The 22,412-nt window shown below is 37.8% G+C and overlaps 1 protein-coding gene across 1 annotated transcript in view; it reads left to right on the top strand.

Annotated features, from left to right (window-relative positions):
• The window catches only part of RASA1 (RAS p21 protein activator 1), a 60,900-nt gene extending 42,211 nt beyond the window's left edge, over positions 1-18,689 (top strand). The window contains exons 14-25 of the mRNA XM_021380075.1: positions 1,161-1,318; positions 1,601-1,677; positions 5,274-5,446; positions 5,628-5,787; positions 5,970-6,112; positions 6,896-7,011; positions 8,183-8,269; positions 10,776-10,843; positions 14,087-14,175; positions 15,014-15,091; positions 16,324-16,458; positions 17,820-18,689. Of these exons, the coding sequence (XP_021235750.1) occupies positions 1,161-1,318; positions 1,601-1,677; positions 5,274-5,446; positions 5,628-5,787; positions 5,970-6,112; positions 6,896-7,011; positions 8,183-8,269; positions 10,776-10,843; positions 14,087-14,175; positions 15,014-15,091; positions 16,324-16,458; positions 17,820-17,903 (1,368 nt within the window). The 3' untranslated portion in view covers positions 17,904-18,689. The remainder of the gene's footprint in view (positions 1-1,160; positions 1,319-1,600; positions 1,678-5,273; positions 5,447-5,627; positions 5,788-5,969; positions 6,113-6,895; positions 7,012-8,182; positions 8,270-10,775; positions 10,844-14,086; positions 14,176-15,013; positions 15,092-16,323; positions 16,459-17,819) is intronic.

Here is a 22,412-nt window from a genome sequence, read left to right as displayed (position 1 = left end):
CAGGTGAACTGGTAGGTGAAATTGGAGGCTTGCAACCTGCAAAAGCAAAGCAAGAAGGGTGGCAGTTTGAACTAATTCTGTTCCTCAAAAAACAAATGCTTGTCTACATAAAGGAGAACAGAAAATAAGTGAAAAATATAAATGTGAGTCATCAAGACAGGAAAAAAAATGAAACACTTCCATTTTTTTTAGAGAAATTATATCAGAAAGCAGAGTATGAGAAACATGCTCCATCAATTACTTTGTATTGTGTGCTTGCAAACTGTGGTGGAAAGTAAGACCCTGCTAGTGTTTATAATAGTGACCTTTATGGCATGGTCAGTCTTCTGAGAGAATATAAAATCACTGATGTGCATTCTTACAGTTTTTTGAAATGTCCTTCAAAACTTGTGTTGTTGAATATTTGAATTTAAATGAAATGTTGACCAAATTAAATACGGTAATTCCTGTTCTTACTGTATTTATTTGACATCGGCTGATATCAATAGATTTTGGAATGAACTATGAATTACACATTATTTGGAATTTTGTACAAAAGTAGATAGTTCAAAATATCTTCCTTTATGTAGATGAGATTTCAGAAAGTTCACTTCTCATTTTCTGGAAATGCAGGGTTACTAATTGCTGTAATCTTGAGAATCCATATTACAGACCAAGTGTTTTCCTTTTAGGGGGAATACAGTTGATAAAGTGTTGCACAATAGAATTTTATGTAGTAGTCTGTTAGGAAAGCAACAGGTAAGCCATTGTGCTTGGAATCATCTGTTTTTACTCAACATGCCAGTTCTTGGTTTCCATAAAGTTTTCTGTGTATAGAAAAGCTAGCATTTGCAAATCCTAGTGTCTTGAAGAGATAAGTTAAAAATAAATAAATGAATGAAAACCACCACCACTAACAAAAACAAACACAGTGCGTTGAAAACACGATGCCAGAGATTTGTCTTTAGTAATTATTTGATACTGCTCTTATTCTGTCACTGGTACTAATTAAAATGTTGATCCATTACGTCTTTCCTTGCCCTTTCTATTCAGAAGTAATAGTTTGTAATCACTACTCATAAGTTAACATTAAGCCTCCTCATGGAGGAAAAAAAAGTCATTCATGTTTTTAATGTTTCTGTTTCTGCAAGAAGTAGTAAATTTTTTGTATTTTTTTTCAGGTCAGCAGTCTTATTTTGCATGTAGAAGAAGCTCATACGCTCCCAGTAAAGCATTTTACTAATCCGTATTGTAACATCTACCTGAACAGTGTTCAGGTAGCAAAAACACATATCAGGGAAGGGCAGAACCCTGTGTGGTCAGAAGAATTTGTTTTTGAGTAAGTCTTAGTCTTCTTGAATTTCACTAAGATGCTCTGCATTTAAGATTATTAACCGTGTACTATTTTGCATATGCTTTTAAAAATACTGTGTGTGTGGTTCAACAGCAGCAACTTTTTAGCCATGAATGTGTGAGCAGATTTTCTCCAGGCACCTAAATACCTTTGTTAATGTAAGTGTCTTTGGCTTTAAATGAGAATTCAGATTTGAAATGAGTTTAGACTAAAGCTGAATGCCAGCCAACTATAGTATTAATTGAGGCTTTCTGTCTTTTCTCCTAGTGATCTTTCATCTGATATTAATAGATTTGAGATAAGTCTTAGTAACAAAACAAAGAAAAGTAAAGATCCAGATATATGTAAGTATTTTTCTGTAAAAGTTGCGTATATATTGCAGCAGTGGATTCTTTGTGCAGTTTTCATGGCTCTTGTCAAACATTATCACAAGAGAATTAAGTGTATTTTTATGCCTGCCACGCTACTATATTTGTATGTTTTGGATGTCTGTTTATGGTTTTGCGTTCATGTTTTTACGATGAGAACTTGCATGGTTTTTAGTAGTAAGATGCACAGAAATCCAGTCCTAAGTATCTCCTGGCTTTTCTAGCTGTGCTTTAGAGTAGCCATTATGTGATGCAGTGACTGTGCTTACGAAAAGGCAAGAGCGAAAGAGAAGCTGTCAGTAATAGTCTGCTCAATGAAATACTGTTTCACTGAGTTAATTTATTTGATCTGTGTTAAGTTTGGAATTCCTTTTTAATATTTTTGTTGTGTCTAATGATAACAAGGTAAGGGAGGAAGTGTATTAATTAATCAATTTAAAAATGAATCAAAAACACCTTGAGAGTTTTTGGAACGAAATCTGCCTTTTTCTTTGTTTCACATTATCTGCATACTTTCCTTACACCACTTCTAGGCTTAAACGTGAAGTTACCTTAGTATCACTTTAGGAAAGATTCCATATTTTCTTCCACTTTTTACAGGAATTCACAAGAATTTGTGCTCTTCCTGTTATCTAGAGAGCTGCACCTTCAGTAGTTGTGTTGTTTCTATGTCAGCAAGTTATTAGCAAGCTGGTAAGGCATCATCAGCTTTCTAGAAAAGAAAGGACTTCTTTTGAAAAACATGGCTTCTGAGCTCTTCTGTATTAAAAAAGAAAAAAAGATGATTACGATCAATTCTCACACACAACATGTTTCAAACTTCTTCTAGTCAAACTACCATTTGTTGACCTACTCTGTAGGAGCTTCGGCCCCTACACTCTTCCTTGTTTGTTGCCTTCAGCACAGAACTACCCCACCCACCCTTAGTTTGTTCCAAGAATTTTTCTTTTCTATTGTGTTCAGACCTGCCTGTTTTAAAGCCTGGTGGAGTACTTAGAATCTATCGCAGTTGTTTCAGTTTGCATATATTGTGTTACTAGCCTCTGTGTTAATTTTGTGATTTTTCAGAGAAGAGATTTATAGGGAAATTGTGACAAAAGTAGAAGAATTACTGCTCAGATTGAATGCTCTTGCGGAACTCAATTCCACATTCCAGAATGCAATTCCAAAACTCTGTTCTTCCTCTGACTAGAAAAATTATTGTGCAATAGGAGGAAAAAAGATCTATCCCTCTGACACACAGAAGGCCTTTAATCACAGTTTTCATCATGTTCTTGCACTGTTCTTATATTTACTTGAGTAGAAAAGTCATTATCTTGCTATCCCAACGGTTCAAACAGTGCAAGAACCATTACAATGGTAATTCATGAATTGAATGTTTTAATTTCTTTCAGATTGTTTTTGTAGTTTGCTTCTCTTTGTCCAGTTTAAGGAGATTATGTTGGTTTTGGATGCGTCCAGCTGCTGGGAGTTGATAGGAGGTTTCATTAGGGGTAGAGTTACTTGGCTGCAGTTAGCTACACTCACAGCATAACTCAACAGTAATTGAATTTGGGGATAGGGATTGAACAAAGTCAAATTGAATTAATATGTATCTCTGCCCTAATAAAAATGGAAATAAATGAACAGTACCAGATTTTATCTAACAAATCAGTATGTATTGCCAGAATAATGCCTGAACTCTCCAAAAGCAAGATAATTCATTACTTTCATGAACATAATGCTTCTCAGCTGAGGTTGCCAAACGTGGATTGCTCTGAAATAGGAATCATGTGATGCTGGTACTGTTCTTCTTCCCCATTATTTGGTTCCATCAGCTTGCCTGCTTATTGCTTCTGCTGTAGTAAGCAGATTGAAGGCCCAACAATATGTATGGGTCTCATTACTTTATTTCTTCCAAAATTTATTTCATTTTAAGTACTAAAATAAGAGCATGAAGGCTGTTTCTTCAGTATTTTAAATTATTTCATGAATTCTCAAGTTTTTGACTTGGATCTTTGTCTGTTAAAAGTAATCTATCTCATAATACTCCTTCCTTGTAAAAGTAGTTCACCAGTTTCGCTAAGTAGTTTAGTATCATTTCTTTTCAAACCTTTTTGGTTTCTCTAGCAAAGAGGAATTAAATAACTTGCAGAAGGATTTATTTCCATAAGTATGTACTGATGTCTTAAAAACAAGCATAAAAAATACAATAAAACCGTAGTATTTAGACTTTGTTTGCTACTGAAATCTGGGATGCTCCAGTTTGATTACACAGTTGAAGCAATCAGTCTTTCAGGCCAATACCACACAGGATTGAACTGGAGTGGTTTAGCACCACGATAGTTGGTTAATTTCAAATTAGTTACTGGTGGGAAAAAGTAAACATTTTCTATAAAGGATGAGGTCAGCATATGCAGGCAAGTCTGTAAAACACAACATTAGCCTTTGCTTTTCCTTCTGAGTTCTTATTTCCAGAAGTGCCACAGGTTGGTTTTGAAGTTGATAGTTTAGATAATGCAGTTGCAGCCAGATGGGGAAAAAAAGTCACTGTGGTGCCACAGAATTGGCAAATGTACACTAGGAAGTTACTCTAGCCTGCTCTGACTGGCTAGAGGCTCCCATGTTTTCCAGGTGATATTACAATTACAAAGTACTACTATATTCACAGAAAAAAATAAGTAAATTATTCTAGATCTTGTATTTCACTGTCCCTATCAGTGTACCAATGTACGACACGTGCTATACATTTGCAACCAAAGGAAGAAAACACGTGGCTTAGCTGCAGTATATGAGATTTGGTGGGAAGAAATATTCTCGGAAAGTTGATGGATGGGATTGTAGTCCCATTCACAATGGGACTAAGTAGAAGATGAAGAATTATTTTCCCAACTACTTAACTGACCTGAATGCATTATCTCATAGGATTTTATCAGCTCCAAAGAGTGTGAAATGGGCAATTGGAGTGCCCTGAAGTGAGCATTATGAATGTGACGTTTTTCTGTCCCAGTATCAGGTGATAACATTGCAATACTGGGGCAGTGGAAAGTCTGCTGGAACTGCTGACAATTTCTGGGAGACTTTATAGGCTTTGCAGAAATTGAATTTAAAAAAAGAGAACATTTGTTGGAGTATAGTAGTGTGAGTAACTTCAGTAGTACCACTATATTAATAGTAAAAAGTAAGAAAGCGGTCAGGAAGTAGGCCTGATAGTGATATCAGCCCAAGACTGGGAAAAAACAGTGAATTCTAAACACTCTGTCTGCTTTTATTTTCTGATTGCTGCCAGGAATTGCAAGGTAGCACTTTATCTGCTCCTTGGGTGTTACAAAGAAAACAACGTCAGCATCTGTGTGGCATTTTTGAATGCATGTTTATGCATCGCTTGCAGACCGCTTTATATTTCCACTTCACAGGAACATTTTAAACCAATAGAGAACCTGCTAATTTATTGATGGCAAAAATCTTGATTGCCACTATTAAGACTCTTGGTGAAACAAGATGGCATGTGATGAAAATAAACTGTGATTTTACTTGATACGAACACTGTTTTGCTGGAGGTAAATTAATTGAATAATACTTTTTTCCTTAAGTATTTATGCGCTGCCAGTTAAGCCGATTACAAAAAGGACATGCAACAGATGAGTGGTTTCAACTCAGTTCCCATGTACCATTAAAGGGTATTGAGCCAGGATCTCTGCGTGTTCGAGCACGATATTCTATGGAGAAGATCATGCCAGAAGAGGAGTACAGTGAGTTTAAAGAGGTACAGAATTGTTTAACTTTCCCTAGTTCACCTGTCAAAGCTGTGTTGTGTGAGACAAATTTTGAAAACAGTGGTTGACACAGTTGAATTACATTTATAGTGACACTGTTTTACTATAGATATGACACCAATTTCTACTGAACATTGTATACATTTCTGAATTTTCTTTTTTTTCTTTCAGCTTATACTCCAGAAAGAACTTCATGTAGTCTATGCCTTATCACATGTTTGTGGACAGGATAGAACACTGTTGGCTGGCATTTTACTGAAGATTTTTCTTCATGAAAAGCTTGAGTCCTTGTTGTTACGAACACTAAATGACAGGGAAATAAGCGTGGAAGGTATTACACTACTTGCACTGAAGTTTATTGAAACTGTGGGGAGGAATTGGCTGTGGTGTCGTCTTTTTTTGTCATCTTTGTTTACAACATATACTGAAATGCAGATGCAGCAGTTTTTTTTCTCTGCTCTTTATTGTCTACCTTTCTCAACCTTTCAGTTTGCTCTATCTTTTTTCTTTCAGATGAAGCTACTACCTTGTTTCGTGCTACCACTTTAGCAAGTACACTTATGGAGCAGTATATGAAAGCCACAGCAACACGTTTTGTTCACCATGCACTGAAAGACTCTATATTAAAGATAATGGAGAGCAAGCAGTCCTGTGAGGTGATACCTTGAACTATGTTTTTAAACACCTTGGTTTGTTGACACAATTATCTGCTGGCTGTTGTATTTTATGTTTGGATTAAATGTTATCTTTAGAGACACTGATTTATCTCTCAGAACAAAGCTTCCTTTACGTGATTAATACAGGATCTGAATTCATTATTTTTTTTCTAGGTGTTGCCGTGAGCAATATTCATAGTAGCACTTTTGAAGTGCTACATTTTTACATTCGTAATTTTCAAGTTAGGTATTTATTCTGTAGATAACATAGGTTGTTCTGCAGCAGTTACTGAGCTGCATGACCTAAATAACTTCTAGTAAGCTCAAGATGTTATACAAGTCAGTTTCTGACCTTTAGTTCTGATTTTAAACTCCCTGATGTTTCTTATTGATCCTGCTGATTTCTGGGGGGAGGTTTTGGGGTAGAGTTGGGGGGAATTGTTTTATTGTTGTTTTTTTAATGATTCTCCTAACTTCTGTGTTCTGCTCTAATTTAATTGTGGAAAGGATGGGCATCCTCAGAATTTCAAATTAAAAGATAGGGAAGGGTCGTGTGAATGTGTAGTGTGTAGTGTCTTAAATATTAAAAGCATAATATACTAGAACCACTGCTTCTTCCAATTTCCTGGATAGCCATTGAAGCAGATGTGGGAGTTCTGTAAGAGTCTGAGATTTCTACTGCAGCAGAATTTTTAATTTACTTTGAAGAAGTCTTCACTGTGTAATATTATGAAACCATGTTGTTCTGGTAGGAGAGGAAACCTAACCATTTTCTCTTTTTAGTTAAATCCTTCAAAACTAGAAAAGAATGAAGATGTAAACACTAATTTGGCGCATCTACTCAGTATACTTTCAGAACTGGTGGAGAAAATATTCATGGCTGCAGAGATACTGCCTCCGTAAGTTGGCACTCTTCAGATTTGTACTTGAAAATTCCTGCTTATGTGATTTACATTGCACCTTATAATGGTATTTTTATGGGTTCATCTTCTGCTTATCAGTCACAAGACTGATTAGAGTTGTTAGGGTCTTTAGGGTTATTTGTACAGTGGAATACAGAAGCATTAAAAAACAACCTTTTCAGTAATAAATAGTACTTTTTTACAAAAGCGTCTTGCTTTTCAAGGAAAGAAGAATAAAAATAATCAAGTCTTGTTTTCTGAAAGAGGTAGAAGACAATACTAGTTAGGAGGCAATTTTAAGTTAATAACAAGTTCTTCCAATTCCTTTTCCTCTGGGGAAGAGAGACAGAATTATTAACAATACATTAAAAATATAAGCAGACAGTAGCAGTGTGATACCATGCTGTGGTTATTTCTATCAAGGAAATGTACAGGCATTTTTTTCCTTCTTTTTGAAGTGCCAAAGTAACTTCTATGTTCTTACTTTAGATTTGAATCATTAATAAAAAGTTGATTGTACTAACAGTTCTCTTTCACCCTATCGTTTGCTTTTAAAGTAAACAAACTCCTTATGTTTTAGATAACATGTTTATTTTCTGGTAGTGCTGGCAAGGATTAAAGCTGTGGTTCTTTTGAATTATGTGATGCAGCTCTCAACATGTGAGAAGTGCCACAGTTCTTGTGTTTTTATGTTGGAGAGGAGAAATTCTGTGGTTGCTTAGCCTCTTAATCATTAAAATTTAACCCTTATTTATGGAAAGAAAAGTTGCTATTAAGTTAAAAAGAGCAAAAGTAAAAAAATCAAAATATCAAATTTGTCTTTTTTAAAAGGAAATACTGTTTACAAAACATATCGTAGGTGGTTATAAAACATTAAATGCACATCTAATGTTACCTTCATGAATAGAATTATATATCAGTGAAAGCCTTTCCTCAGTTTATAAATACACTTTTTAACAAAGTATAAAAAATGAACAATTATAAATTGACTTTTTACTAATTTTTAAACTTAGAAATTAATTTAGTTAATTTAAATTTAAGTATCTAAATCACAGACTTGGAATTGATAATAGTTCAGCATCAAGTAGGCAGTTGAACAGGATCCTTTGACTAGTCTTTTTGATTCTCTAAGTCTTATGTAATGAGTAATTAGCTACAATTTTTACAGGACGTTGAGGTATATTTATGGGTGCTTGCAGAAGTCTGTTCAAAACAAGTGGCCTGCTAATACAACCATGAGAACCAGAGTTGTTAGGTAAGTTACGTGTCATTTTGTTGAAAGTAATCTCTTAAAGTCTTATCTGTAACAAGCTTCAGTGTGCTTAATCTATTTTTCTGTGACAAAACTTTATAGTACTTATAAAGATAATGACATTTAAGGTAGTTATGATACCGAGGCATGATATCCCAATTAAGGATTACAAGCCTGCAAGATTCATGTTCATAGAGCTTTGCCAGAATAAGATGTTGTAGTACAGAGGTCAGGATAGCTTTGCGTAATAGTTATAACTTTAAATTTACTTGCATTATGTTAAGTTTTACAACTAAAATAATGATTCCCATTTTCATGCTAGGGGAAAAAAAAACCAAACTTCTCTCAAAGGAATAGTTAGCCTTTGTGATACCTGTAGAGAGTAGCAACTTCTGGAGATCGTGATCCTGTCATATGCTGCCTGAGAAGACATTGCTCAGCAACACTTATGTGGCATATGTTAATTGCTGGAGAAAACCTACACAGGTTAGGATCACTTCCCCTTAAAATGCAGAGCCAGCATGGCACGAAATTTCATAAAGGCAAGCCAGCTGTCATTAGGCTTCACTGAAGTATTGTTTGCTTTGGAGTATTTAGTTTTCTGCTCCCAGAGAGAGCTCCCAGTTGCTGGTGCTGCATGATCTGATGCCAGTCACTCTTATTAACAGTATTGGTTTCTGAAAGCGTGTAATTCTATACTGTATTAGTATCCCTTCATTTCTCTGCTCCAGCCTTGCTGTGTTGGAACATGTCAAACATGGCTCCTCTGAAGTTACACCAAGTACAAAAACTCCAATCTGTATTCATAATCCAAAGCAATATACAAGTCCTTCCTCTAACCGTTCATTGCCAGTCCAACAAAAGATATGATCTTGATGATGTGTTCCTAAATGTTAGTGTCTGAGGTTATGGCAAGTCCCATCTTGTGTTTTCCCCCCTTCCCCAGTATCTGGCAGTCATCTGATTTGCCAAGGTTAGATTTTCCTCCAGTTAGAGATTTTCAGAGGATTTGTCTTTGGCCCTTTTTTTTTTTTAAATCATTTTGACACTAAATCCATGGCTTACAGAATCCAGGGTACAATGCTAGGGCTTTGCCTTCAAATCAGGACTGCTCCTATTAGGAGAGCCCCTCTTATTCTGAAGAGCTAACATATTGCAGGGCTGTAGAGCTCAGGAAATGTCACATCTTTCTCTTGTTCCTCAGCTCCAGAGAACCACATAGCTTTCCTTAGGTGGACACAGCTTACATTTGAAGTTTCCCACAGCCCTTCACTAAGTGCTGTAAATATTGGATCCACTTTTCTTGTGACCTTAGTCTTCACAAGTGGATACTTAAAACTTCTCATCTAGAGTGCTGCAGCCTTTTGTGAAGAAAATTGTTTTTTTACACTAAAAAAACACTTTAGACACTTAGGTTAGATTGGTCTGTATTCCGTGATTTCAAAATTACATACTTGTATCTTTATATTCACACCATAGACATTATTTTTGCTTCACTGAGGTCCAGGACTGTTGTTTTACCAGCTCATGATTTGTAGTTCTTGGAGGAAAAAAGAAACTTCCCTAAAAGTACGTATTAGAATTCAGATGTCTTAGACATATGGAAGATGTGTTAACCTTACCAATAACCCATGCATCATTTCCAAGTAATATGAATGTTAGTCACTCTGTGCTCAACAGTAAGTGAGGTTGTGTGACATCCCCTTCCCTCCCTTGTCAGTTCAGGCTTTGTTATTGTTATAGTGAAAAACAGTCTGCCGGTCCAGACAAAATGAAGGATGATGTAGATCACCTGAGCTGGTCTTCATGTAACTTCCTCTTACAGCAGTTAGTCAGAATTGAGGTTGACATGAGCTAGATATTTTTTACTTCTGCTCTTAAAGAAAATCAGATTTTTCTCATCATACTTGAAGGCTGTTTTGAGTTTATCTTGAATGAGTTCCTAGTGCTTTTCTTCAGCTTTCTAGGTGGCAGCAATTAGTTCTGGGAGAAAACATAGCAAATCCCATGCTATTCTTCTACTATAGTGTACTGCCATCAGGATACAGGTCAGCTTAAGCTGATCAGAGGCTGTGTTGCTGCCAGAAAAGAGGTTCCCTTCTGCCCTTTCACTTCTGCAGCCCTTACTTTGGTTGGGGCAGTCAAAGGCTGCAGGATTAATGCCTTCTGTAGAAGACAGTGGAAAACCTCTGGAAGGCAGGGGACCAGGGGCTTCTCCTTTCTGAAGCTAGTGTGGTCTTAGCTTAGCTTCAAAGTGACTGTGCAGTCAAGTTCTTCCCAGTTGGTATCAGCAACCCACCTTAATTGGGAAATCAGTAATGCCTCCTCTTCAGTTTTTCATCATAGTTGATGTCACAGCAAGACATTCATAATTAACAACCATATAGTGCAGGCTGATTTGTTGTTGTGTATCTCAAAAAGATTTCCACATTCACTTGAATTGTTCAAGATTACACAATTTTACATTAATATTACTATTAAACAAAATACAAATTTCTTTCAATTTCAGTGGCTTTGTTTTTCTTCGACTGATTTGTCCTGCTATCCTGAACCCAAGGATGTTTAATATCATCTCAGGTGACTATATGCTTCAGATCAATTTCATACTTTGTATAGTAATAGGCATGACTTTACGTTAGTAAATCCAAATTATGAAGCTTTGGAAAAGTGTCCAAGCTCATGTAATCCACATCACTTCATGTCTTCTCCATAAAGTGGTAAGCATGTGCTTTTCACCCTCAAAGGTTATGCGGTCCTTATCTCCAGTGTCTGGGTTTAAACTCCAGAAGAATGTGTTGTTGCATTTAATAACGTGCTCTGGAGTTAAAGTCTAGCAATGTGCAGTATCTTCTAGCAGCATGGAAATATCAAGTGTGTGATCTTCAGATTTCACTTTGAATACAGCGCAGTGCCAAAGTTCATGGCTGAATTTCATGATATGTCTTATGTGAACAAGAGCTATAGAGTTGAAAGATATATAGAGTCTGTATGAGAGCTATACAAGATCTATAGAGTCCATACTCAGCCCTGGTGAGGCCGTACCTTGAGTACTGCACTCAGTTTTGGGCTCCTCACTGCAAGAAAAACGTCGAGGCCCTGGAGTGTGTCCTGAGAAGGGCAGCTAAGCTGTGTGGGGTCTGGAGCACAGGCCTCATGAGGAGCAGGCGAGGGAGCTGGGATTGTTCAGTCTGGAGAAGAGGAGGCTCACAGGTGATCTTATCACTCTCTATAACTACCTGAAGGGAGGTTGTAGTGAGCTGGGGGTCGGCCTCTTCTCTCTTGTAACTAGTGATAGGACGAGGGGGAATGGCCTCCAGTTGTGCCAGGGGAGGTTCAGGCTGGACGTTAGGAAATGATTCTCTGAGGGGGTGTTCAGGCGCTGGAGTGGGCTGCCCAGGGAAGTGGTGGCATCGCCGTCCCTGGAGGTGTTCAAGAACCATTTAGATGTTGTACTGAGGAACATGGTTTAGTGGGAACTATTGGTGGTAGGTGGATGGTTGGACTGGATGATCTTGAAGGTTTTTTCCAACCTTGGTAATTCTGTGAAAGTGTGTCTGCAGAGCCTGAAATACCAGTGGGCACTTAGTTATTCAAGAATGATTTTCTGGTTTGAATCTACTGCTTAGATAGCTGCCAGACATTGTAAAGGTCTTTACTTTTACTCATTCAGTACAGTCTCAAATCAGGAATTTTAAAGATAAGAGAGAGGGGTAGCATTTAGAAAAGGTGGGATGCGTGGACTTGAGAAAGTAATCTCATTTGGCTTACAGGCCATAAATAAGAGAGTTCCCATGAACTTGCCCAAGTGAATATTCTTACCACATAGTTAACCTGGATTTTTGCTGTTCTCTTGGTAGAATGCATCTATAGTAGTAACTACAACAATGGCAGGGAACATTCTTGTTTGTAAAAACAGGATTGCAAAATTGGTCCGTGGCAGTTCTAGCCAGCATCAGATAACATTCTCCTGGACAGCTCTTTGGGGGAAACTCAGATGTTGGCAAGCACCAGGGACCACATCTGACACAGCTGGCTTGAGGCTTTCCTGCTGAGAAGCTTCAGTGCTGAGAGCATGGATTATTTATTTATTCTGTTGTAGTTGCCTAGGAATGTTTGTGGGCATTTTTAACTTACAGATGTAGGTGAGATTTTTAAGATGAAACAGCGTGTATGTGTGTGTTTTAGACAAAAGGATGCATTCAGGGGAATTAAAATTGAAGTTCTGCTATTATCCTTGTTTATGGAGAAGAAAGGAAATGCTGAAGGGAAAATTCTTTTACTAAAACTCAGTTTTTAAGAGTTTGCATACACTGTACCTCATCTTCGTTACCACATATTCTGGCAAAAACGACCCCAGAGTAGGGGACACTTGGCTTGCATGAGCCATGGCTCTTCCTTTTTCCCTAATTTTACTAGTAAAATGCTGTTTTGGAAATAAGAGGAAATCAGAAAATGGATACAGGAAAGCTTTCTTTTTAATTTTTCAGACAATGTAGCATGTTTTCTCTTTTGCACTCTAAAATACACTAAATAAGAAGAGCTCTATGAAACTGAAAGTATCAAAATGTGTAACCCCTTTTAAGCTTGTCTTAAAGTCCTGTGCATAAGTTCAGCTAATATTCTTGACTACTGCTAAGGTAAGCTTACAGACATAGCTAGGGCTTTTAGAGCTGCTGGGAAAAAACCTGGGGGTTGGGGGAGGTCCAGGCTCCTTCTTTGGGAGCAAGGCTTCCGACATACCTCAGCTTCCCATAATGAGACAGAAGCATCCTGAAGACTGAGTGTACAGCTACAGTTCAGTTTCAGCAGCAACAGTCATATATCCTCCATAACTGTCCTGAAAGAATCTTTGCTCCAAACATACTGGAGTTGTTTGAAATAAGATACTACTTTACACTGGTTCAGCAGACTTGATGTTCTGGATTGCAAGGTACTAAGATTACTCAGCACTGTTTCTTCAAAGAGTTGCACTATAACACTAGATGCTGTCAAAAACTGGCATCAGTTGTACAGTGAGTGGCTCAATTTAAACTCCAGCTATGCAAGAAAAAAATAACTTATTTTCAGTGAATTACAGGATAAATAAGCAGGAGGGCAGGAAGACAGAGCAAAAGATGCAGATGAGCAGTATGTACCAAGAATGAGTATGTGTGTACAGAGAACTAGAAAATCAATTCTGGAAAAATTAAAACCTGCTTTTAATCTGGGAAAAAACCTGCAGTAATCTGGGGGAAACAGAGATGCTGCAGGTTCTATCACATCTTGAAAAAGGAAGTTTTAACTGACTGTGAGGTTAATGTAAAGTGTTAAGTGCAATATTAAGTACAGTAAGTGAGTGTAATTTCATGGAAATAGAAGCCAGGATAGCACGCCATATTTATTCCATATTTCTGGTGCTAGTAACTTAAAGTATAACTTGCATAATGCTTAAGAGACCACTTAGGTAGGTTAACAAATAAGGAAATGCATAAACTTCTCCTGTATATTTAACAAGTAGTCCTCCTTTCAGCAGAACTATTTTATATTACTGAGAATGGTTCTTATTTCACATAACTCTTATTAAACGGTTTGCTTGGCATACTTCTTCAGTATAAAAATAGTAAAGGAGAGCCACATGCTCACACTTATTTTTGTGGGCATAATTACTGAAGCAACGTACATTTTACCTCACCAGGTGACATTTTCCGCATACTACTCCATTATAGCATTCAAAGCATTTAATTCTATGAAAAACACAAGCTGCAGAAGAGCTTTACTTTCTTTTGGCCGGTGTTGGTTCTGTATGCAACAGCCAATAACTATACTTTCTATTCCTCTCAGATTCTCCTTCCCCTACTGCTGCAAGAACACTGACGCTGGTCGCCAAGTCTGTGCAGAACTTAGCAAATCTGGTTGAGTTTGGAGCTAAGGTGAATATTATACACATACAGAACAACCTAGAATTGTGGTGTTGCCATTTCCTTATGCAAAGCCTGACTCCTGACCTGTTTGTCCTCATCAGCCTGGAGGCCTAGTTCTTGAAGTGTTTTTGTCTTCATTTGGAACTAAACAGGGTGTTGATCTGAAGTAGAGCAGTAGCAGTCTAGCTGAATTGGGAATGGGAGCCATACTGTTTGGGGAGGAAGTAGCAACCTGTCTTAACGTGCAGTGCCACTACATACTGATGCTATCAGAACACAGGATACGCAGCAGGCATCTCTGTATATAATAATTCGTTTTCAAATTGCGACCAGACGACTTGGTGTAGAGCAGGGGTATCCAACCTTTTGGCTTGCCAGGTCTGCTTAGTATCAAAAAAAAAACTTGTCTTAACAGGCTCACACACATGTAGGTAGGCTGAAACATCATTGGCAAACACTGCATTTTACTTGCCAAACAGCGCAACCATATGTAACGTGTAATACGTTCAGGTTTCGATTTGGCTGAGTGTGGTGGGTGCAAGAGGCAGTTAGCACTGCACTGTGCCCTCTCCTGCACAGTGTTCTGTTGTCACGTACGCAGTCCACACTCAGTCTACACTCAATCAGCTCATAAAGATATTGCTAAAGATAACACCAAAATTTATCGTCTTGTAAATTTACAGTCATTCTTGATGATACTTTTGGAAAGCAGTATTTGTTTACTGAGGCTAGGTGTTGGAAGAACATTCACATTTCAGAAATCTTAGACTTCATGCCAGTATGTATTTTTATGAATACATTTAATGAAGGTATGAATAACTTAATGAAAACTTTTAAAAATTACTAGGAGCCGTATATGGAAGGGGTAAATCCATTCATCAAGAGCAACAAACACCGCATGATCATGTTCTTAGATGAACTCGGGGTAAGTGGTTAAAAAATTCTTCACTGGAAGTCACATACCACACCGTAAATGAAAATTTGTGTTTTATTCACTAGCTCAAAAATGCATCCGTTTCCAGACAATTTTTAATGCTTGTTACTGAATAAAATTTGTCTTCTGCATCTTTAAAAACTGCAGGTAGTGGCTGTCATACAAAACTGAAACCATCAAATGTCATTAGATTTTTTTCATTTAGCACCTCCATAGAAGTGAGAAGCTAAAATATCTGTGTGAGGACTTAGAAACTTTGGCCAAAAATATAAACCTTTAAAAACCTATCTTAAAACAAAAAGTTCCTGTGTATAATCTGTCACATAGCTTTTACCAAAATTTAAAATTTATTTTCAAAAAACTCAGTGCATTTCAGTTAACATTCCCAGATGTCCCTACTAGCATTCTAGACATTGTAGTCTCAAACAAGAACTGCTGTATTATTTTCAACTCTGTTTTATGTATGATAGCTGTAACAGAAATCAGAAGCTCATGGTAGGAGCTCTTTTAAACCAAATATTTGTTTTAAAAATGAAGATGAAGGATATGTGCCTACCCTCCTGAATGGATTGATTTTAAGTGACTTAAAAGACATCTTAGAATATTTCTATAAGATTCAAAAATGAGTATTCTTTCCTGGCACTCGGGTAGTTTGCCATTTGTCACCTCTTCTGGTTTGACTGCAGCTTCTGTATAAAATGATGCATGTTTTCTTTAAATGAGTTTGTATGAGGTCAAAACAATTGGCTTGGAAACAATTGGCTTGAGAATAATGTTTGGATTAATCTGTTTTAATTACAGTGTTATTGTTTTATGATTGGTTTAATGAGCCTGTAACTTATTACAAATTTTGCTCTATTTTTGCTGCTGATGCTCTTATTTAAAATGGAAAAGGGCACTTAATAGATGGATTCCCTCCTTGTTTACTGGGAGGTTGAGTCTCTATCATTAGTAGTTTTCTTCTTCGCTTAGCGGTAGTGCAGCAACACCAGATTTTTTTATTAAGAACACTTCTAGCAGGAATAGAAATTCCTGTATATTGGAGAGGAAGAAATAGATGCCAGAAAACATGGGTAGAAGAATTAGCTCAGGAGACTTAATATTGCCGTACTTCTTTGGAGTGTAAAACAGTTGAATTGACAGATCTGTACAGCAGTACTATAACTTCCTGTATACCCGAGTACTCACCATCCTTAAATCTACTCTCACTGCTTTTGCTGAAGAATGTCCCTGAGCTTCCGGACACTACAGAGCACTCTCGAACTGACCTTTCTCGTGATCTGGCAGCCCTGCATGAGATCTGCGTGGCGCATTCAGATGAACTTCGGACACTCAGTAATGAGCGAGGTGTAATGCAGGCAAGTTAGAAAGTTTAACAGTCAAATCACAGGAACAATTAGTATATCTCAAGTTATTCTGTAATGTTCAGATTTTTTTTTTACTACTTCTGGAGAGCATTATACGTGATAAACATCTCAAAATGTGCATATCACCAAGAGTTTATTAGCTATAGAGGCAAAATAGTCCATAGTTGTGAGCTGCTTCTCCATGCAAAAAAAAAAAAAAAAAAAAATGTTTTTTTAGGGTTATGGAGAAAGTTCATAATTACTAGAGAAAGACTAAATCCACAAAATTTGTGACAGGTTCTTGGTTGCTGGTTTAATGGTCTTACTGTTTTCAGCTGAATAGAATTTGCTTTCCTTAGCTTCTTTTTAATGCGACTTTATTTCTACTTCCCAGTTTTCTAGTACATTCATAAACAAACATGACAAGCCTTTCTATCAAACCCACTATAAACTATTATTAGTCAGTCTGTTCCAGCTGTTAAGCAGTGTTGGGCCGTGTTACTCAAATAATGCATGTTTCAGCAGTACATTTTTTTCCAAACTAGAGGGATGCAGAGAACTTACATGATGATGATGATTTTGCACAGCATGACAACATGTTTTTGTTAACTTTATTACTTTGGCAGGAAAAAAAGCACAAGGAATTGAAATGATATTTTTTTAATTACAGCAGCTCAAATCTAATCCAGGCTAATAAGGGCAATTGATCAGTTCAGTAGCAAGAGAGAAAAAAAATCCATCATGTTCAAGCTCATAATTCAGTCATTACAACTGGTACTCCTGATAAACAGCACAAGAACTATTGCAGGACCGGCAAGGCAGGAGAGAAGAAGCTTTCAGTACTAAATTCATGTGTTTGTACAACAAGTATTGTTTTGTTCACAAAGCCTGTCATGGAAAACTACATGTTTAAAAAAAGTAGATCTTTAGAAAAATCTGATACACAGGATGATGAGGGATGCAGTTTCGTTTCTGTGATGCAAAAAACTTTCTACATAGAGGACAAATTTGTCCTCATGTTGTCCTCATCTTCTGTTGGCAAAATTATCTTCCATTTTTTTCCCTTTTCTTCCTATCAGTGCCCTAATGATTCACCATCACCCTATTTTAGTTTAAACAGTTCTGCTGTAATGGAGGGGGGAAAAAAATGTCTCAACACCCAACAGTGTGTTAGCAGTATACTTTCTTAGCCTGTATTAAACCGAAAAGCAACAAGATCAACGGGTGCAGTGATAAATTTCACAGTGTTGTTTCAGAGTTCCTTTTTCAAAATAACGTCTTACTGACCAGGAAATCAGAGCTGCTGAAAATGCATCTCAAGCAGTTTTTTTTCTAGTTGCTAATGTAATGTTGTACTGATTCTTTTTCTACAGCATGTTCTCAAGAAGCTGTTGGCTATTACAGAACTGCTTCAACAAAAACAAAATCAGTATTCAGTGTCTAATAACATCAGGTAGCAGCCCTCTACCTGAATTCTGCATGGATCCAGCATGCCTGACATGGCAACTCACACCAGTATCACTTTCTTCTTGCTCTTGCCAAAAATAGCACACCCTGTCACATTCCCAGTGATGTGTGAACTATGCAAAAAGAAAACAAAGATTCTGTTGGTGAATGATTGTACCAGCAGCTTTTTAAGCTATCTGTGCAGGACATTTGCACTTTTTTTCCACTTGGAAACAGTTTTCACAACCTCTGAGCCTTGGTGTACAGTTCACCTTCTGCAAAGAAAATGCTGTGACTGTGTCTTGAACTTTGAAAATTACTTTCAACACCTCTAATTGCCAAAGTTTTGCTGTCTTGTTGGAAAAAAAATTATCAACTGACAAGGAAAGAAATGTTTAGTCTTGACAGCTACATATAACTGGATAACATTTCTTACTGTAATTTCTGACTGGTTACAATAATTATGACTTCTGACTGTTTCAACCACTTTAACTTGTATTTACAGTTTCCGGAATTTGATGTTATGGTAGAAACAATCTTTACTGTACACTTTTATACCATGCTGTTTCTCTTGCTGGAATCATGTTCAAAGAGAATATGCAGAATGGATCTTGTCAGCTTTATTTTTTGATGTGCCACTGATTCAGTCTGAAATAGTTCTTCCGTCAAGGACTGTGTATCCAGATAAATCACAATGCTTTTGTAAAATGTTTACAACAGTAAATAATTTGAATTCAGTAAATTTATTGATCATTGTATCAGACATGCATGCATTCATTAAACCATTTTATAAAATATGTACTGGTTGGTCTTTTGTGTACTGTAAGTCCACCGTGAATCTTATTTTTATACATGAAAAGTAAGTTTTTAAAATAAATCAAGCTGCAGATCAACTCTATGAAAACTGGCTAACTTTGGCTGCTGTGGGATTTCTTTCTACTGTCTGCATACATGACTGTACTTTGAAGTGCACTGTCACTTCAGTTTTGTAGTGTCACTTTGGTTTGCAGTATGAATTTTCAGGATAGTACTGATATGCAATAAAAAAGACAGAAGCTAGGACTTTGAGTAAGGGAGGGGAAAAATGTTCAGTATGTACCTCTAACTCACAAAGCAAGAGAACAGATTTGTTAAAATTATTTTTTGTCACTTAAAAGTAAAATATGTAGTCAATTCAGATTATGTTTCTGCATTCCTCATACATGACAATTCTTGGGACTGATCTGATCTGGTAAGGATTAAAAGGATGCTGAGATTCACTGGCAAGACTAATGAGATAATCACACAAATAACTCATGTAATATGAATACAGCCGTTAAGATGATATTACACAGTGTTTCTGTCTATTAAACAACATTTTGCTTTTGCTTTTACTTTCACTGTAATGTGAATGGACTTCATCTTTGAGTCTCTGCTGTGATACTTCCTTACACGTTAAAAATCACCAGTTGCTTTTCAGCTGTCTGTCAGCCTGACCTCAGAGCAGACAGTTGTGACTGCGATCACACGGCATGCGTGGGACAGCTGGGGGATCAGACCCAGCCAGCATGGCTTCATGAAGGGCAGGTCCTGCATGACCAACCTGATCTTCTATGATCAGGTGACCCCTCTGGTGGATGAGGGAAAGGCTGCTGATGTGGTCTACCTAGACTTTAGCAAAGCCTTCAACACTGTCTCCCACAGTATTCTCCTGGAGAAGCTGGCAGCCGATAGCTTGGACAGGTACACTCTGTGCCTCATAAAGAACTGGCTCGAGGGCAGGGCCCAGAGAGTGGTGGTGAATGGAGTTAAATCCAGCTGGTGACTGGCCACAAGCAGTCTTCCCCAGGGGTCAGTACTGGGGCCTGTCCTGTTCATTATCTTTACTGATGATCTGGAAGAGGGCATTGAGTGCACACTCAGTAAGTTTGCAGATGACACCAAGTTGGGGTGGAATAGAGTAGGAAGACCCTGAACAGAGATGTGGACAGACTGGATTGATGGGCTGTGGCCAGCTGTCTGAGTTTCAACAAGACCAGGCATCAGGTCCTGCACTTTGGTCATAACAACCCCATGCAAAGCCACAGCCTTGGGGCAAAGTGGCTGGAAGGCTGTACAATTGAGAAGAATCTGGGGATGCTGACAGCCAGCCGAACACAAGCTAGCAGTGTGCCCAGGCAGCCAAAAAGGCCAGCAACATCCTGGCTTGTATCAGAAGTAATGTAGCCAGCAGGAGCAGGAGGTGATTGTCCCCTATTCTCAGCCCAGGTGAGACCACATCTTGAATACTGTGTTCACATTTGAGCCCCTCACTACAAGACATCGAGGCAATGAGCATACCCAAAGAAGGGCAGCAAAGGTAGTGAAGGGTCTGGAGCACTAGCCTCACATGGAGCAGCTGAGGGAACCAGGATTGTTTAGTCTGGAGGAGGCTCAAGGGAAGATCTTACTGCTCTCCACAACTCCCTGAAAAGAGGCTGTAGTGAGGTGGAAGTCAGCCTCTTCTCCCACATAACTAGCAACTAGGTTGGATATCAGGAAAAATTTCTTGTCAAGCCTAGGCAAGTGTTGGACTCTATCACTGTAGCTGTTCAGAAATGTGTAGGTAGGACTAGATGATATTAGAGGTCTTTTCTAACCTCAGTGATTCTGTGACTATACTTAATAGGTAGGAGGAAAAGGTAGAGACAAAATGATGCTCTTACTACAGCATAGTAAAGATATCAAACTATTTGCAAGACTGCAGTATTACAGAGTTCATTTTTAGATCCTCTTCCACAAAATGACTGATTGGTGTGCTGGTCTGGTCAAGTCTTTTAACTTTTCCTCTGAGATGCAATTTAAGTAATAATACTCTTTTCTTCAGTACTAGGTTCTCCTGCTTAGGAAACGGAGTGTGGTCATTAATTAAAATACACAAGTCACAAGAACAGTTTATAACCTCTTATTTTTTGAAGTGATTATGGCTGAATGCTCTGTTAGCAGGTTACAACCAGCTCAGAATGCAGTAAGGATTATAGAATCACAGAATTGCTCAGGTTGGAAAGGACCTTCAAGATCATCAAGTCCAACCGCAACCTAACCGTACTGCTCTAACAACCCACCGCTATGGCATCATAAAAGGTATTTCAGTTAAATCACTCTCCCTTTAGTTGCTAGGTACTGTGTAAATGGTCAGGCCGTCTGAAGTAAAACTATGATAGGCTGAGCAGTCAGGGAAGAAAAGTAGCTTTGCCATTGTTATTGAAGAATGAATTGTCAAAAACATACTGTCTAGAGTAGGTAATTTTAAAAATGTGCTTGGCTGGGTATTAGCAGTATAACAAAACAACAACCCAACTGAGTAACAGATTTACATCTGTTTATATAAAAAAATGCAATGATGAAAACAAACTTAGGAAAAGCCAAAAGCTACATATTTAGGTAAACATACTCTGGAACTGCATGTATTCTAAAACAAGGTATGAAAAGGAAGTAGTTTGCCCTAAATTTAGAAACAATGTAACCAACTCAGGAAGATATTTTTAATTATCCTCCTAGGGTGCCCCAAACTAGGTTTGTCACAGCAACCTAGTCTGAGAGAACAGCTGCAGGAACAGGAAATAGAGCAAGAGACAAGTCACAAAACCATGAACGTTACTTTTAGTATAGTAAGTTATGTGGCTGCAGCCTCTTAATATATTTAAGAAGAGCTTCTCAAATGCAAAAAGATGTTATGAGCAAGGTGTCAACGGTTTATGGGCGTTAGGCCTGATTCCGTGACAAAGGGGACGGGAGACCCACAGGCCCACACCCCGGGAAAAGGGTAAGGAGATGGCCCTGAGAGCAAAAAACAGCGGCAACAATCTGAGGAGAAACAAACTAATTTACTAAATAAGATATCGGAATGCAAAACAACACACTATAATACAATATAAATAAGATATCGGAATGCAAAACAACACACTATAATACAATATAATTACAATTTAAGCTGATAAATCCAATACAAAGAGAGAGAATGTCCCAAAATCAAGGTAGGCCTCACTCTACTACCGACGATAAGACGGCTGGAGAGCGAGGTGCTGCCAAGATGAGAGACGGCGGAAAAAGGGACGAGGTCTTGTGATCTGTAAGTTTTTATACTGCGAGCTTTTATCTTTTCCCTCCGGCTGGAAAATGGTAACAGAGGAGCAAAGTACCGTGGGGAATGTAGTAGTCCTTCTCTTCTGAGAACCAGGTACATTCATTACATGAATGTTATGATGTGGAGTACCAATAACCGAAAATCATAAAACCATGACAGCAAGGTTATGTTCTTCTAACAGTTTCAGTGACAAGCCTGGACAGAGGACAGCAGCACATCTTGCTCTCAGGCACTTAAGGATTTATTAGCAGATCTATGTTGCGTGTGTCTTTAACCTCTTTGCTAAATGCCAGAATTGGCATTAGGTACTGCTCTGCTGTAACCCTATTCTTAAGTCGCATCTGAAGATGCAGCTAAACCAGAACTTGACCATTTCTTACTGACCTTGAAAGGATGAGAGGTTTTTAAATGGAGC

This window comes from Numida meleagris, chromosome Z, assembly GCF_002078875.1.
Source record: "Numida meleagris isolate 19003 breed g44 Domestic line chromosome Z, NumMel1.0, whole genome shotgun sequence".
Lineage (NCBI taxonomy): Eukaryota > Metazoa > Chordata > Aves > Galliformes > Numididae > Numida > Numida meleagris.
The sequence above is the reverse complement of the archived record's forward strand: the minus strand, read 5'-3'. Positions and strand labels throughout refer to the sequence as shown.